Below are 18095 nucleotides of genomic sequence, written 5' to 3' on the forward strand. Positions count from 1 at the left end.
CAGTGTTCAATGAAGGACACACTGAGGCAACATGTAGGCAGTGATATTTTGAAGGTCCAACCCAGCAGGCTGGGCCACACCAGGGAGGGGGATCTGTCCAGAAGGTAGGTCAACTTCAAAGTCACGTATGTGAGAGGTAATGAGCCTGGATTCCAACCAGGAACCGTCCTTCACTCCCTTGGAGGAGACTGGCAAAGATGTCAAGGCATCATATCAGGCCACTGGACTTCAAAAGAAGGTTCTCATATCAGGGAAGTTGGGCCACTGCAACAGCTAACTCCAGTCTCTCAAAGGTTTAATTCAGAGAAGCTTTTTTTCCTTCATATCATAGTTCAGTGACTTAGGGACCTAGGTCCTTTCCTTGTCTCTATCTTCTCAGGACATCTGCTGGAGCCAGAAGAAAGAGAAGAGAGGGGGACCATGTAGCTATGTTTATGGGCCAGTTGTAAGATGACAGCCATGCTCACGTCTACTCATATTCCAGGAGCTGGAATTTAGGGTATGGCCACATTCAACGCAAGGAAGGCTGGAAAAGGTGGTCTAGGTGAATGTCCGGAAGGAAAAGGAATGGATTTGGTAAGCCATTAACATATTGCCTACCCTTGTCAGGGACGGCATATGCCTGGGCCTGTGTCTACAGGTGATTAGCAGGAGTTAACATGCATGGAATGTGTGTGTGTATATACACTATATTATGTATATGTATATAAATACTGTTATATATATGTGTATATATATAGTATATTACATATATATGTATATATAGTATATTATATATTATATGCATATATGTACACACACAGAGTATATATCTATATATATACAAATGACCCTTGAACAACATAGGGGTTAGGGGAAATGACCCTCTGCACAGTTGAAAATCTGCATATGACTTTTGACTCTCTCAAATCTTAACTGTTAATAGCCTCCTGTTGACTGGAAGCCTTAATGATAATATAGTCATTTAACATTAGATGCATTATCTACTGTGTTCTTACAATAAAGTAAGCTAGAGAAAAGTATTAAGAAAACCATAGGGAAGAGAAAATATATTTACAGTATTGTCCTGTATTTATTGAAAACAAAATCTGCATGGACCCACACAGCTCAAACTGTGTTGTTCAAGGGTCAACTATAGGTATATGCCTATGTATGTACATAGATACATATGGGTATAGGTATAGTATAGATACAGATATAGTATAGGTATAGATATAGTATAGGTATATGTATAGCATAGGTATAGGTATAAGCATAGGCATAGATATAGGTATAGGATAGATACAGGTATAGGTTTAGGTGTAGGTATAGTATAGGTATACTTACTGGGGAGACTGAGGTGGGCCTGAAGGCAGAATCTAACAGGAGGGCCTCTGGGAATCACCACGACTTCTCATCTCCATGTGAACAGGGGGGGACCTCAAGCTACAAGTGTCATCATTTTAGTACCATTCAGTACACTGGTTAAAATAAAGGTCTCCTAACTCCCAAGGCAGCAAAGCTGGGTTAACATTAGTGATGCTTCATGAATTTTATGTTTATAAAATCCATCTCAGAACCGCAGTTTGGCTCATGAAGTGGCCACACTCCCTCCCCTGTTTACTCATCCATGTGGGACTGGGATGTCTCAAAAACATAGCAGTGGCTCTGGAATCAAGTATTTGCAGAATGAAAATGCATCCACTAAAATACACAATGTATGGTCTGACTCTGTTGTAGCACATCACTAGTGAAATCAAATCAAGCAATTTTATTAATAATTACTATTATTATTATAAAAAGCAAGTGTTTGTTAAATTCCTGTTACACTCTGGGCAGTGACCTAAGTGTTTTGTTTATTTATTTTTTAAGTTTATTTATTTTGAGAGAGAGAGAGAGAGAGAGAGAGAGAGAGAGAGAGAGAGAATCCCAAGAAGGCTCTGCACTGTCAGCACGGAGTCTGACGCAGGCTCGAATCCATGAACCATGAGATCATGACCTGAGCCAAAACCAAGAGTCAGATGCTTAGCCAATTCAGCCACCCAAGTGACCCAAAGCTAAATTATTTATTTTATTTTTTTATTAAAAAAAATTTTTTATGTTTATTTATTTTTGAGAGAGAGAGCGAGGGAGGGGCAGAGAGAGAGACACAGAATCTGAAGCAGGCTCCAGGCTCTGAGCTCTGAGTTGTCAGCACAGAGTCCGATGTGGGGCTCAAACTCATGAAGTGTGAGATCATGACTTGAGCTGAAGTCGGATGATACTTAACCAACTGAGCCACCCAGGCTATATATATAGCCACCCAGGTGCCCCCCAAATCTAAGTGTTTTAGATGCATGTTCTCACTTAATCCTGGTAACAACCCTACAAGGAGAGTACTGTGGTGCCCATTTAACAGAAAAAAGGGTGATTTGGTGAACTGTCTATGTCACATGAATATTGAGTAATGGATCTGGGATTCACATCCAGGCTTCCTGCTCCCTGCTCACCCTCCCGACTACAGTAATTACCGTTGGCCTTTGCTGAGCACCTAGTTTAAATCACAGAGAGGAGTGGTGTAGAGCACAAACTCTCAAATCAGCCTTTCTGCCTGGGTGTAAATTCTGCTTACTTCCTTTTTTGAGTCTGTGTCTTCATCTGCAAAACAGGGACAATCCTAGCACCCTCTTCACAGTGTAAGAATTAAATGAGATGTGGCAGGTAGAGGTCTAGGACTCTTACTGTTAGCTTTTCCTATTGTTTCCTGGCACCGGGCCAGGCTTTGCAGGATGAAAAGAAGTCAGAGAGAGGGGCCTTTAGACCCAAGTCCACACTGACTCAAAGCCCAGAGAGGCAGAGGAATCTCACCACCATCTTCACTCGGGCCTTTCTTCTCTAAAAGGTCCTTTTGATTTATTAGCAAGAAGCCATCTGCCGACTACAAAGGCAAGATTTCAATAATTCTCACCCAGTTCCTGGCTAAAGATGCCCGAAGAGACTTCTAAGCCAGTGATTTTCAAAGAGGGAATTTAATTCATATGCTTTGAAGAGGGGGGCCTGAGGGTTGGGCAGTTTGTTATATTTTAAGTGGAAATGGAAGAGCCATCCCACATGGGCAGCATGTGATGGACCCTGGGGACTGAGGACCTGTGAATGACCGGGCTTCTACACAACTTGGCTTCCTATCTGTTCCTGCCATCTTAGAGGTCAAAGTCTCCCCAGACATGGAGACACGGTCACCTCCTATAAGAGATTTGAAGATGCCAAATATAAAATCAGCCACCCAAAGAGAACCTTACGGTCACTGTGCCTATTCCCCTGAGAGAGGAGAAAGTTGTTTGATGATGACAGTACAGCTGAACCTCCACTTGTAACTGTTCGATCTAAACGGGAAGGTGCCGCCAAGCAGATGGATGCCCACCAACCTGCGTACAAAGCTAGGATCTATTAGGGATGTCAGAATATGAATCCACATCTATGTAGCACCCCTCATTCCCACACCTCCAGCCACCTGCTCCTTCTTCTGAGCAGGATAATTTTTTTCTGTCCTCTTGGAAGGAACAAATGGTCTGAGACACTGAATTGCAGAAATTGGTCCCCATCCCACTCCCCGAGGCTCCCCACGGCAGTTATTAGTTGAGGGCCTATCGTGTGCCAGAGACTATGCATCTGTTATGGCATTCATTCTCCCCACAACACTCAGAGGTGGAGATTATACTTTTACTTCACACATGAGGAGATTTAGGTTAAAAAACGCTTCGCACCGCACAAGGTCACACACCCGCTAAGTGACAGATTTGAATCATCGAGCTCCTCACCAGAGTCCCCTTCTCTTACGCCCGAGATGCTGAGTTCCTTGGCCTGGGCTGCAGCCCACGCAGTGCCCGCGTTTGGAGCTCTCCAGGTGAGTCTCATGGGCTGTCAGGGCTGGGAACCATTGCACTGCATCAGCCTTCCTACAAATCCGCAAAGGGGGACTTTATTCCGTCTTGCATCACAGATTCCTTTGGGGAGTCGGGGTAGCTGTGCATCTCCCCTACAGAAAAATAAATGTTTATACGCAAAAAGTTGCATACAATGTCAGGTAATTATGGAAATTTTAAGCTTCTTCATGGATCCCCCAAGAGTCATGAACTCAAACTAAGGTCAAGTCTGTAAATCCTTGCTTCCAATTACTTGGCCACACACGGGAGTGAGTTGGGAGACTTTAAGCAATTCATTTTCTTTCTACTGATTCAGAGTTGCTGGATCTGTAGTCCTGGAATATGTTCCCAGTTGATTCTTATACGTCCAACCAGAAGCAGTCTTTGGACTCGTTTTTGGGAACCAGTTCTCTAAATGATGCCCATTCAGTGGATCAGAATTCATTTCTGTCACCTCTAATGTTGGGCAAGCTGCTTAATCACATGAACCCTCTATTTTCTCTTCTGTAAAACGGGAAAAACAATAGTCCCCACCTTGTAGAGTTGACATGGGATTACAATATTCCAGGTAAGTGTTTAGCACAATGTCTGGCACATAAGTGCTCAATAAATATTAATTTATCATTAATAAATTGCTTATTATTATTTGTCATTGATGTAATTGATCTCTGTAAGCGGGCTCTTGGTGATAGGATTGGGAACAGAATCTAACTTCTAGCAGACTATCAACAAAAATACATGAAAGAAAGGAACAAATTCAAAGTTTATTAAGCATTGAGAATAACAGACAGATAAGGGTTCGGACTTAACAGCATAAACACCACCCATATCACGATGTACAATGAAACTGACCTCATGTGAACTTGTACCTGTTTAACAGATGCAACCTTTGTGGTGTTGCCAAAAGGATAATGGTTATGGTGGTTATGTTCGGGAAGGTTCTCCAAAATTAAAAATGTTATGATTTGACTTAAATATCCACACACGTGCGCGCACACACACACACACACACACACACACACACACTCACACTCCTCTACATACACTTGGCCCTCTGCACAATGTACTGACTTAATTGTCAAGTCTAATCCAATTGAGATCTAGGATAAGGCTTTGCTCATTTTTAAAATGACATTATTAATTGTAGAGAAAACCAGGAGGAGACCTTGGCCTCCCCAGTGGGGCCCCGGAGCCCTCAGCAGGGAGCTGCACCCTGAGAGCAGAAGCTGTTTAGCACACTGTCCCCCATCACCTGCAGCTTGCCGACCCCGGGTTAAATCCCAGCGTCCGCGCTCCACACAGGCAAACAGGCCAAGCCAGCCTGGCTTGGGACAGCTCTGACGAACTCTGACAAAGTCTGAATTTTCTTAAAAGGAACACCAGGGGGAAATTAGATAAACTACCGGAAAAAAAGCAAGTATACCTCTGCATGTTGTTTTCCTCAGGGGTGGCTGGAGAAGAGGGGGCTGCACTTAAAATTCTTTTAGGCTCAAGACCTTCTAAATGCACATTTAGAATTATTGTGTGTTCCCTCACAAAACCGGCGAGTCGGAAGGAACCCCTGGGTTCTCTAGCACAGCATCCTACCCACCCGAAGCCACATCCCATCTGCATGCTCCTGGAACAAACGGTCCTTCTGCTTCAAGGGATGACTTCCCCCAGGCCTGCCGTACTGGAAGATGAAAGGCCTGGCACAGTCTTGCCCACTGAGTGTTTTGAATGGTCAGAAGGTGGCCCCTTTCTCAAAAGGAGGACGTGATCTCTCCCAGCCCTCCTATTCCCTACCTGCAGCCTCAAATTGCATGAGGCAGGACATGCTCATCAGGTTTTGCCCTTCTCTGCAAGTCTAAGTCCACAGAAATGACACCGCGACCCTGTCAGGAAAGCAGGCCGTTCATTCCAAATTGTGTCTAAATGATGTTGGCACGATAGGATTTGGATTCATTTTTAATGGCCAAGTCATTAATCTCCGAAAGATGCTTCTGATGAAAAGGTGGAAAATGACAACAGGACTCTTTTAGTAGCTGTGGTCTGCAGAACTCATCTGACCCTGCTTGATCTGAGTCCTTCCAAATCAGGCCACAGCTTCCTACGCCATCGAGCAGAACTGCCTTGTTTACTAGTTAACCGCCCTCGACAGAAAGCAAGTCCAGGAATGAGTGTTCATGTGTGTGCGGGGACAATGACCTACATATAAGGCACGTGTACAGACTCCAAAAGTTTTTAAATTTTAAGACGAGGTAGGTTTCTGAAACCTCTCCTAGCACACCCAAGAGTAAATTTTATTATGATCTTTTTATTTCTTCCACAGAGAAAATGTGTGACCCTCATTTGATACAGACAACCTCATTCCAAGACCAGAGCTCAAATAAATACGGTTTTTTCAGCTACCATCTCATCCTGTGGTGAACCTGGATGGCCAATGGTGCAACACTTCTCCACTTACAGACATTGCTTGTTTCCGTTTCAGAAACTCCTGCCACTGAATACTTCTGCTGCCACTGGTCTCTCTACCTATAAAAAAGCTAACACTGCATCCACCTGCATCTCTTCCTGAATATTGCTTATTCAGTTCTGCTTAATTTGGCCAAAGGTCTTCTTTTCTTAGTTGCATACCTGAACAATGCATTTCGATTCTAATGCTCTCGCATTTCCCACCATAATCCGTAGCTCGGGACAAAATGAATATCTAGTAGAAATAGCCTTCTAGTCAGATTTACGGAAACTATGACACTCGACAGAAGCACTGCTGGTGGATGGACAAGGGGACCACCAGGTCATTCAAGGATTAGATACTCTGGAGGCAGGAGACTAGAAAATCCCATTGATGAAAGGGTGTTTTAATCTAGCACAAAACGTATCTTTGCAATAACAGCGGAATCTCTTGACATTACACAACTTGGTGAAACAAAAGAACAATCACCTTTAAGGTCAAAACATCTACCAAATTATAAACCGTACATGTAACACCGGTATCAACCTTATACTGCATAAGACACACGTGCCCACAGAGGGGAACAGAATTGTTTGGGGTGCTTGCAGTGATATTTCATTCCAGAAACTTGTAACTTTGAAGTGAACGTTTTCATGGCAGATGCTTTTCCTAAAAAACACTGTATCAGCCAATAAATATTTGACTAACATCCACTTTGTGCTTCTGGGTGACGTTAACTGACTTCTTTCTGAGACCTAATAGGGAACAGGAAAGCTCTTTATATATTTTAGAGCGGGATTCGTCACACCAAGCTTCGATGCTGTCATAAAATTTTAATTTAAAGCAAAAACCATGCTGATGTATCAGTGATAGGCTTAAAATATTAAAGACTTCAAAAACCCCCAAGCGCTTCTTCTCTGTACAACACTGATGAATATATATCTTTGCTATATAATTTTAAAACATGGAATAGTTTTCCTCTTCTTTGCTATATATAATATATGTCTTCCAAAATACATTGTCAGTATTTATATCTGAAAAATACTGTACAAAAAAGAACTTCCTATAATTACTCTGTATAAACATTAAACAATTTAATAATCTCTCCTTTTGGTCTATAGTAAACATTTAAATTGATTGGATTAACCACAGTTTATGACAACACCATCCTCTTCTGAGATACACCAGTGTCTTTTACATTCATTTTTCAAAAGTCCTCTTTATAAGAGCACATACTTTCAAAAAAGCAAACGAAATAAGAAACATAAGCTCCAGAATCATTAATTTATGAAGCATTCGAAAATGACACCACTAGGAAAAAGGGTCTTACAAAACATCAACTTATTAACTTAATTAACTGATTTTTAAAAACAGCAAGGTATAATTCACAAAAATATATATATTACCCAAAAACGGGGACAACTGAATCTTAAGTAATTGTTTTGAATATCAAGAGGGATATGGAAAAAGGGAACTAGAAAAGTGGGGGTGGGGAGCGGAGAAAACAAAAGCAAACATATCAATGTCAAAAGCTGTTCCAAGATGCAATTTTTTTTTTTTTTTTTTTTTTTTTTGGCTCCTATGCTGATAAATTAATCCCTCGTTCTTAGACCTGGCATTTCCCTCTGCTTCCCTGTCCTGGGGATATTCTGGGCATGCTCAAATGCATTACTGTAATTTTTGTTTTTTAAAAGACAGTGAAATTCTTAGGTAGGGAACATATCCTATGTCCACTAGTAATACTCAGGCAGCATGCTCTAGCGTACAATAGGATTATTGCTTTAGGTACAGACGGTGCAAAAACACACTCTGTGTTCTAGAATAGTACTCTTACTTACCTGGGGTTGGTAGAATTAAAAGGAAACTTAGTAGATAGCAGTAAGTAAATATGGGATCTAATAAATCTAAACAGCACTTGAAATTTGAAGACAATTATCACCAAAACTGAAAATATGAGGAAAGCAACCTATAACTGAAGAGAGAGAGAGAGAGAGAGAGAGAGAGAGAGAGAGCGAGCGAGCGCTGCAGTGTAGTGCTAAGTGATTTTTGCGCACCTTATTAGCATGGTAACTTACAGATTAAACAGAAACAAGAGCTCGTAGTCTTGACAACTGAGATCTACTATTTCACCAGGGCCCTGCTTGGTGGAGCCCAGCAGAGGGTCCCGGAAGAGCAGGCAGGAGCCACCAGAGAGCGACGCGGCAAGGGGCAGGAGAGGGGTTGGAGGGAGGGGCAGGAGACCCCAGGAGGCGTCTCCACAGTCCAGTAAAAACACGGCACCTTTCTTTTTCGGAACTGAAAGATGAGGAGAGGGCTACCTTAACATGGCAAGTGCAAAGGCACGCGCGCGCACCGCGGACCACACGGGAGCAGAAGCGCGCACGCGCGCACACGCACACCAGAATGTGAGTCAGTTGTGTTTACGCCTCTGGTAAAGTGCTGATGTCAGAAAGGTTGGTTCGGGTGTGGTGCTATCAGGCGGGAAACACACTGTCCATCTATTGGAAAGCCAGCCCGCAAGACTGCCATCCTACAGGGGCCCGTGCCTGGCCTCGTACTTGGCAAGTATGTTCTTGCATTTGCCCAGCTCCTTCCGCAAGTCAGCCACTTCCTGGCGCAGGGCCGAGTTCTCCTTCTCCAGGAAGGACGCCCGGATTGCGATCTGGTTCTCCTTCAGCCGCCTGGCGTCGCGGGAACGCTTGGCTGCCATGTTGTTCTTCCTGCGCCGGGCCCAGTACTTGTCATCCTGCTCATTAGTCACAGGGGGAAAGAAACAAGATGTTAGATTTCAGCCGCGCGGAGGGGCCCAGGGTGGCGCCCAGGAACCAGGAACCCACGCATCTCACCTCACATCTCCTTCCCTGACAATCCGTTTGAGTCTGAGACCACTGCTCGGGCGCCATGGCTTCCCTCCCGCAGCGTGGACGCACCTGTCACAGAGTGTCCCTCCTTACTCTCTGCCCTGCAGAGGCCACGCCAGGGGCCACACGAAAGCAAGTGGCTCACCTCACACCCTAAACTACATTCAGATCGCTCTGCTTTCTTTGCCGAATGTTTTAAGAACCCTTTTCTTCCATGGGCGCTCATAGGCTTGTTGGTAGAAGTCCATACGATATTGTTGCAAGGCGACTTGGCAGTATCTATCAACTATTTAAATGCACTACCAATGATGAAGCAACTCGTCTTCTAGGATCTGCCTCCACCCATCTGCATGCATGTGCACACAGACAGACACCCCAGGCACAGAATTCTCACTGCGGCATTGTCTCTAATAGAAAGAGATGGGGGAAAACTAATCAGTAGGAGATTTAATAACTACATGACGGTGGAGTCCTACAAAAGGATACTCTGCAGCTGTTACAAATAATGACCCAGCTGAACCAAAAAAGATGTTTATGATCTACCACTATGTGGGTGGAAATGGCAATTTGCTGATAAATATGTATGGCCTCATCCCACTTTGGTTAAAAAATCACAAGATTGTATATTCATAGAAAGAGGCCCGGAAGGATTTATACCAAGCTATGAAAAGTGGTGCCTCTAGAAGGGGAATCGGAGGAGGGATGCCAAGGAGAGAAGTAGGATCTTTCACCTTTTCTTTCTGATGTATCCCTTGGTAATCAAAAACAGGAAGAAAAAAAAAAAAAACCCTCCGCCTGCCACCGATCAGTATGCTCATATTTGGTGGCTAGCATTTAAATGATTTACTCTAATTTCCTGTTTAACTGTTCCCTAGGCCTTAATTCACCTGGGTACTATTTAAATGTGGTCAGTGTGAAAGCAAGGTGTCCTCTCCCCCTCATCCTTGCCCCTCCCCTAAAGAAAGGAAAACCTTCCTAGGAAGACTAAGAAATGTGAATCTTCTTTTAGGTCTTACCAATTCATTTATGGAGCCACCTGGTGTGTTTTGCAAACCCCTCTTTCCAGCCACTTGCAACAGCAAATCCCTCCATCCTGGCAAGACTAATACCTGCAGGTACCTGTCACCCAGAATAAGTGAGTTGAGGCCAGTTCTTTCCCTCCCCAGGATTACAAGGGGCAGCTGGCATTGGAGGAAGTCACATGGCTTGGGACCATGGCTGCAAGGAAGGCCCAAGGTCAGTGGTGTATGCCCATACCTGTCCGTTACCCTTGGCAAACATCTGCCCTGCACAAAGACAGAACGTGTGAGACAGAATGCCCGTGCAGGCCCCTTGTGTCAGCCACTCACAACCTGGTAACGTTATTTGTAAAGCACGCCTAGCTTTCTACATGTTTCATAATAGTATCTACCAAAGTGAAAAAAGATCTTCATAAGAGCTGGTACCAGCATCCTTCTTTCAGAGAAGAAGGCTGTCCTTTGAAGAATCCCTGGATAAGTCAGCTCGGGGCAGGTGTGCTGTGGCCGTTGGTGGGATTTGTCGTTTGTGCTTGGGAAAGGGGACAAGGGGCTGAAGGAAGGGGGGAGACGCCTGACCAGCTGGTTGGGGCGAGCAGGGAGGAGCTCGCCCCAGGACTTCACAGGAGGTAGGAAGACCTGAAGGCATATTAACAACAGTGAAGGCTCCAGTTCTGATGGCAGCTGTTCGGTTACTTGGATAGAAGCCCCAATTCCACCACCCTCGGTAGTCTCAGTGAATCCACCACATTCAATGTTCCTTGGGCATATGGTTTCCAAGATCATGCAAAAGAGGGGCTAACTCAGGATGTATCAGTACCCAACATAGAGGAACAGGAGCACAGAGGTGAAGGAGTGCATAAGAATAAGCCCCTGGGAAATGGCAGAAGCTGGGCGAGTGGAGGGAAGGGAAGGGAAGGGGTGTACTGCCATAGGCCACGGGCTTGGTGGCATATGACAGGGTATTATGGGCCAGGGGGTCACCAGCTGACCTCAGGGGAACAACCAACATTTCTGTCTCTTAGAGCTCTTCTCACTTGTAAGGTGCTTTCATTTCCCAGCCTCACCTGTCCACACAGGCAGGCGAGCCAGGAAAGCTATCGAGTGGGGACCATCTCAGGTGAGAGGGGAGCTAACAAGAGGAGAGGAGTGGAGCAGAGGATGCAGAAGGCAGGAATGAATGATGGAAGGAGGGGGACCAGAAAAACCAGCTTGCCCCCCTTTGTTACCAGGGCATGGTTGGGGGAGGGGGAAGCAGGATATTGAGTGCCGCTGACAACTTTGGCACCACATTCCTGTCCTCTTCTCTATTCCCAGGTGCAGGTGCCATCTGGCTAGCCGGTTGCCCCCACCCAGCAAGGGCCCACCCAGTCCTGCCCCATCGTCTTTCGGAAGGAAGGTCTCGTGTTTGACAGCGCCTCCCCCAGTCGGCCCCCTCCTGAAAACCAGCGATCCCTTTCTCTTGCCAGACTCGAAGTTCCTTGAGAGTAGGAACACTATCAGTTCTGATTCACCTTGGTGTATCCCCGGGGCTTGGAACATACAAGCCTTTGAGATATCTCAGTCAAGTGAATGAATGGACAGTTAAAAGTATTGAGACATCAAGGTGATTAAACCGATTCTCAGCTGGGAATCCTGGTACTGCTTAATTCTCCTGGGGCACGCTAACCCAAAGGAACGGCTCAATAGAGGGGTTCGGGCAGCTGTGGGGAAGACCATTTATTGGCGGGGCTCTTTCACTCGTTTGGTTTGCTCGTCCAATGCTGGGGGCCACAAATATGTCACCCACCCCTAGCTCAGTCCTCTCTACTGGAAGGAAAAATATGTTACAGCTCTGCTTCTTGTTTCACATAAGATCATGGCCTGTGGCCTGAGGCTTCACTCACAACTGAAGAAATCCAAAGACACTTGGCAGGAGAATGTTCCTGCCAGCTACCCACCTGCCATGGGAAAAGGTCAGGCATGGCCATGACAGCAGTACTATGCATAATTCCAACACATACTGTTTTCACAGGGCCTCTTTGTTGCCAAGGTTACCTGGGTTATTAAGTGAGCTTGCTCTTTGCTTTGAACTTGTAAATCTGGAGACCTGTGAAGGTTTGGCTGGAAGTTTTATCTACTGCTTAGCATCATCCTTCTGAACTACCCTCTGTTCAAAAGGAAATCCATGCTGCATGGCTCCCCAGTTTAGCTGAAGAGGTGAGCTCGAAAATACACACAGGATTGGGTGGCTAAGATGAGGAAAAGCATCCAGTTGAAAGAAGATTCTCAATTTCCCAGGACCCTATGGCCCCTTCTTATCCTATCTTAGTCTTGACCATCAGTTCCCTGACTTGTTTAGATTTTTTTTTTAAGTTTTATTTATTTAAGTAATCTCTACACCCAATGTGGGGCTCAAACTCATGACCCTGAGATCAAGAGTTGCACGCTCTTCCAACTGAGCCAGCCAGGCGCCCCTTGTTTAATTTTGTGGAGTGTTTACTATGAACTTTACTCTTTTGATTCTTAGGGTGACAGCCACTGGTTTGTCACCCAAGAGACCCTGCTGTAGCCCTTGTCAAGGCCAACATGCTGCAGTGACCTTTCTGGAAACTAGAAGACTTCCACTAACTAGCAGTGTTCACCTCACTTAACCCTTCTATTTCTCCATTTCTTCGACTGCAAAACAGCAACTTTGGTCTAACGAACCTCTAAGGTCCCTTTTAGCCCTGACATCTGATGAGTCTGCTACACTCAAGGTAATCTCAAGTATGTAGTCAACAGAAGTGATTTCAATCTGCGGGGTACCTTTTCCTCCAGTGCTCTTTCTAGATGGCAAAAATAGGTAAGAGGTCAAAATTGGTTCCAGGACAACATTCCAAACTCCCATGTTCCCAGCTGACAAGTGACTTTCCATCTGTACCACAGTTAGTTTTGAGAAATGGGGGTCAGAAGTTAGAAAAAGGCTAATTATGCCTGGTGTCAACGCCTCCAACATATACAATCAAATCTCTATTGTCCCTATGATTGGAAGGAAGCATAAACACGAGAAATTCTAAGCCATGGCTAATTAAAATTGTTCTATTTTGGGATTAGTGGACATGGCAAAATTTTGGAAAGAATTCTCATTAAATATCATCAAATGTGTCAGATTAATTTTGATTCTAGTTGTATCAGACCTCATAAGGTAAATCTATTTTCCTTTATAAATCATGTGTCCCCTCAACACAGCTGAAAAGAAACAACTTGGAATGAACCTTTTGTTGAGATATTCAAGTGACCGTTATTTAAGATACAGAGTAAACACTGCATATCAACAACATCAGGGAACCCACCAGCTTCCTTGAGAATATCCCACCCAGGTCCTCTGAGGGTGGCAACATGGAGAGAGGTCTTAGCTCTAGCTGTTGTTCCCTGTGGACTATCGGGAAAAGGCAGCATTGGTTATCAACAAGTTCCCCGAGGGAAGGTAAGCCTTGGAGAACTATTGGCCCAGAAGTCCTCTGCAGATAATTTCCTTTCTCTTTCCAACCCTGAAAGATTTTGGGTTTGGGTTGATTTTATGGGGCTTTCAGAGCGTTCCCTGCAGATAGCAGCAGGTTTGTTTCCTTCATGGGTTGTAAATCACGCCAACATTTTTACTGCTTCTTCTTTCTGTGCTATATCAAGACATGAAAGGCATATTTCAGAAGATACCCAGGGAGAAAGCAACTTGCCCACAGTCACATGCCAAGAAACGGGATCAGAAATCACAAGTCTGTGGTTCACTAGCTTGTGTGATCTTCCTAGAGGTCACCCTTTTAATCTGCCTCTTGATCCCACCCTCTGTTTGCCCAAAGCCTGATGACCAGTTCCAATTTACCTTCAGATCATCAGGGATGAAGACTTTACGCGCTTTCTTAATCATGGGCTGTGGCTTCAGTTCTTCCTCAGAGAACTTGCGTTTGCGAGGGTCAAACATTTCCTGGCCAGGGATGCTGGAGAGGGCAAGATCTGCCGGGTCTGGCTCATAACCCACAGGGACCTGGATGGTGTCAGGATCAATGGGACTCGGTGTATTGCGGTTTGCTGGCAACAGCTGACCTGGAACAAGGCAGGAGCTTTAATTCAGGAACACTACCAGCGCCCCAGACAACTCCCTGATGATACTTCGGGATAAGTGGCAAAAGTCTTCAACTTACTTACATATGACTAACACTGTTTATTTTATTCATCCTCAGGTTGAGTATGCCTTTACTCATGTCAGATCAGGCAAAAACAAAGACCCACACACGTCTGCAAATTAAATTTTAAAAATATGGGGCGCCTGGGTGGTTCAGTCAGTTAAGTGTCTGACTTGAACTCAGGTCATGATCTCACAGTTCCTGAGTTCTAGATGCGCACCAGGCTCTCTGCTGTCAGCTCGGAGCCTGCTTCGGATCCTCTGTCCCCCTCTCTCTCCTGCTTCGGATCCTCTGTCCCCCTCTCTCTCCTGCTTCGGATCCTCTGTCCCCCTCTCTCTCCTGCTTCAGATGCTCTGTCCCCCTCTCTCTGCCTCTACCCCACTCTCTCAAAAATAAACATTTAAAAAATTGTTCATGCATTCATTCTTTCCAATAACACGTTCGTGGAGCACCAGCTCTGACTTTTACCTTTCTGCGTGTTTTCCAGGCAAGTCAAGGAATCAGACCCATCGCTAGTCAGTTAGGATATAGTGAAGGTGCTGAGACAGAAGTAAACATCACGTGCTTCCAGAGTGTGGGGGACAGTATATAACACAAAGGAGGTTAGGGACAATTCCTAGAGGTGACACTTGGTGTAACTGCATCTTGAGACAAAGAGTAATTAGCAAAGAAAGGTAATCTAGGGAAATATACAAGCCAGAGGGCTGCCTTTTTGAGGGGCACAGGTGGTCTTGGGTAGCTGTAGCCCTGACTCAGAGCATAAGATGAAGTGGAGAGAGACATAAATGCAAGAGATATGGTCAGGAGGGTGGGCAGTGGGGATGTTATAAAAGGCCCTGAATGTCACTGAAGGATTCTGAGCTCCAAAGTGACAAGCAGAGCTGAAATCTGCAAAGAAGATTCAGGCAGCGTGAGGAATGGACCAAAGGATAGACGGCTGGAGAGGGGAGCTTGGCTTCCAGGATGCTGTGATGACCCACGTGTGCATCTGTGTTGACAGTGGAGACAGTGGGAAGAGGGTAGGTTCAAGAAGCATTTCACAAATCAGAAAAGATGCAACAGAGGGGACCTGACTTCCACTTGAGGGTTCTGCAACCACTGAAACGCACAAATGTCCCCAGAACAACAGGCTTACTGTGCTTTGGAATGTGTCTTACTGGTGAAAGTGAACTTAATGACAGACTGCAATGTTTACGTGGGCAGCTCTGAATCTTCACTTCTAATTTCATCTGAATTTTACAATTGCCCCTTTCACACCCAGAGAATAAAGGAGAGGATACTGCCCGGCTGTATTTGGCATACCGCCCCCCCGCCCCTCCTTCCTCACTGCCAATGGTTGGACAACGTGTGAAATCTCCTTTAGGCTTCATTAAAACCCACCCCAGGTTGAAGCACGAAGCCATGGGCTCCCATTCTAGCTGAACTATTAAGCCATGCTCATCTGTTTTCTGGAAAGGCCTGGTGGGGAGCCTGCAAAATGAATGTTCTGGGTGACCTTTTAGGTCCTCACTCTGCCTGGAGCTCTCTTTGTATCCTGCTTGCCAAAGAGGAAGAGATGGGCCCCCGAGGCATTGGCGGAGGACAGAGATGTCTCATTAGCCAGCCTGCCGCTCAGCTACAGCTTCTAGAGACTGCTGAGTTCGGTATTGGATGGTGTCAAGCTAGATTTGATCTTGTGCCTCTTGACATCGCCTCAGAAAATGAGCCATATCTGAGTCAAATGGGGATTTTATTTTCCCTTTAGAAATTCTCTTTGAACCAGATAACAAAGCTACCCCAATGCCCTATCACTACCAGCACCACTGCACCAACATCTCCCCCACAACACACACACACACACATGCACACACATGCGCGCACACACACACAAGCACACTCATAGGTGTGTACACCCTCTCCTACCCTCTGGAAGCATCTCGTGATTAGTATTTCCCAAACCTAATTGCTGCAAGTTTTTACGTTCTTCTTGAGGACTTTGGAATTCTGTTAATTATTCTATATTGCAATGTTCTCCTTTATTGCTTCATAAATGTTAAGCTTTACATGCACGCGTGCGAGCGCGCGCGCACACACACACACACACACACACACACACACACACACCTCTCCTCTACCGGACAACGTGGTCTTTCATGTTTTATCTACTTTATCCCCACCCCTCCTGACCATGGTACCTACTTCAGAGTTCGGCTTCTACCAAGCGTATTCCTCATGTAACGGTGGCCCACTGGGACGCTGGGCTCTGAAATTCATTCGTGGACATTCTAGCAACAACATAGGCCGAACCTTAGTTGGGCATTCTTTCTCCCCAGCCCTTTCTGCAATGGAAGTAGGTCATGCCTCCCTGCAGAATGCAGAAAACCTACTGGACAGTAGATGAGCTCAACGGCTTCCCCAGCGTCAAACAGCACATGGCAATGGACCCGAGTGAACCTGAGAAACACATCCAAATCCTCTTTCTCCCCAGAGACACCCTTGTGTTTACCTACACTTTCTACTGAGTCAACTCTGCTAGACTCATTTTTCCCCCTTTCGTTCCAAAATGTCAACAGTTGGGTAATGGAAAGGAGGACCTTTATTATTTTGTCTTACCTTTGCAGATTTTCAAATGTTTTACATAAGAATTTTCAACCTAAGAATGTATTATTCCATGCGTTTTTTAAATTACCAAGGATGTTCACTGTAAAACTGTAACAAATGCACAAGTGTGTCAAGAAGTGCTCCTCTCCCCTGCCTCCAATCCATCTTGCTATTTTTCCCAGAGGTGATTGCCCTTAACTGCTTAGTGAAAACCTTATTTTTTACGATTTAACTCAGTAGGATGATACTACCCACATATCTTAAATTACTTTTTCAACATACCATACACAATTTCCCATGTTCTTTTTAATTATTTACTTACTTAAGTTTATTTACTTTGAGAGAGGGAGGGAATGCATGAGTAAGAGAGGGGCAGAAAGAGAGGAAGAGGGGGAGAGAGAATCCCAAGCAGGCTCTGCACTGATAGTGTGGAGACTGGCACAGGGCTTGAACCCGCAAACCGAGATCATGACCTGAGCTGAAGTTGGACGTGAACCTACTAAGCCACCCAGGCGCCCCTACTTTGTTCTTTTTAAAGGGTTTATAGTCTACCTACTCATTCCCAACTGATGGATTTTTAGGTGTGTATTTTTGTAGAAGAGATTGCTAGAAGTGGGACTGCTCATCCAAAGGGATGTACATTTTATATTTATAAATGTGCTGCTAAACTGTCATTATCTATTTACACTTGTACCAACATTTATGAGTGCATTTCCACACAATTAAATACCAATTGTTAAAATGCTGTCAATTTGAGGGACACAAATATCACTGTTGTTCTAATTTCCATTGCCATCATTACTAGTGAGACTGAACATCTCACATATTTATTATTTCTTCTGCTATACACCACCTCTTCCTTCCTGTCATTTTCCCCCTATGAAATGGATTTTGTTGCTTACTCATTTATAAGGACTCTTTGTAGACTGGATGTCATCCTTTCATCTGACTTATCTATAGAAAATAGTTTCTCCATGACTACTGTTTTCTAACTTTGCATATGGAGTTTTTCACTACTGACAAGATCTTACATGGTAATGTAGTATTTTTTTTAGTTTATTTTTGAGAGAGACAGAGACATAGTGAGTGGGGGAGGGAACAAAAGAGGGCGGGGGGGGGGGAGAGAGAGAATCCCAAGCGGGCTCCACCACTAGCACAGAGCCTGATGCGGGGCTCAAACT

The 18095-nt window shown here is 44.8% G+C and overlaps 1 protein-coding gene and 1 long non-coding RNA gene across 3 annotated transcripts in view; one reads left to right on the top strand and one right to left on the bottom strand.

The window, feature by feature from the left end:
- Window positions 1–4625: 4625 nt before the first annotated feature.
- Window positions 4626–18095, bottom strand: part of HLF (HLF transcription factor, PAR bZIP family member) — a 53543-nt gene continuing 40073 nt past the window's right edge. The window contains exons 3-4 of one of the 2 annotated variants that reach the window (XM_006940189.4): window positions 14034–14254; window positions 4626–9064 (exon numbers count right to left, since the gene is read on the bottom strand). In XM_006940189.4, the coding sequence (XP_006940251.1) occupies window positions 8846–9064; window positions 14034–14254 (440 nt within the window). In that variant the 3' untranslated portion in view covers window positions 4626–8845. The remainder of the gene's footprint in view (window positions 9065–14033; window positions 14255–18095) is intronic. The other variant, XM_003996672.5, reaches the window with a different exon arrangement.
- LOC123381866 lies at window positions 9982–11825 on the top strand. The gene is made up of 2 exons (XR_006589375.1): window positions 9982–10412; window positions 11510–11825. It is a non-coding gene; the product is annotated as an uncharacterized LOC123381866 (long non-coding RNA).

The sequence above is a fragment of the Felis catus genome, chromosome E1 (assembly GCF_018350175.1).
Source record: "Felis catus isolate Fca126 chromosome E1, F.catus_Fca126_mat1.0, whole genome shotgun sequence".
Classification (NCBI taxonomy): domain Eukaryota; kingdom Metazoa; phylum Chordata; class Mammalia; order Carnivora; family Felidae; genus Felis; species Felis catus.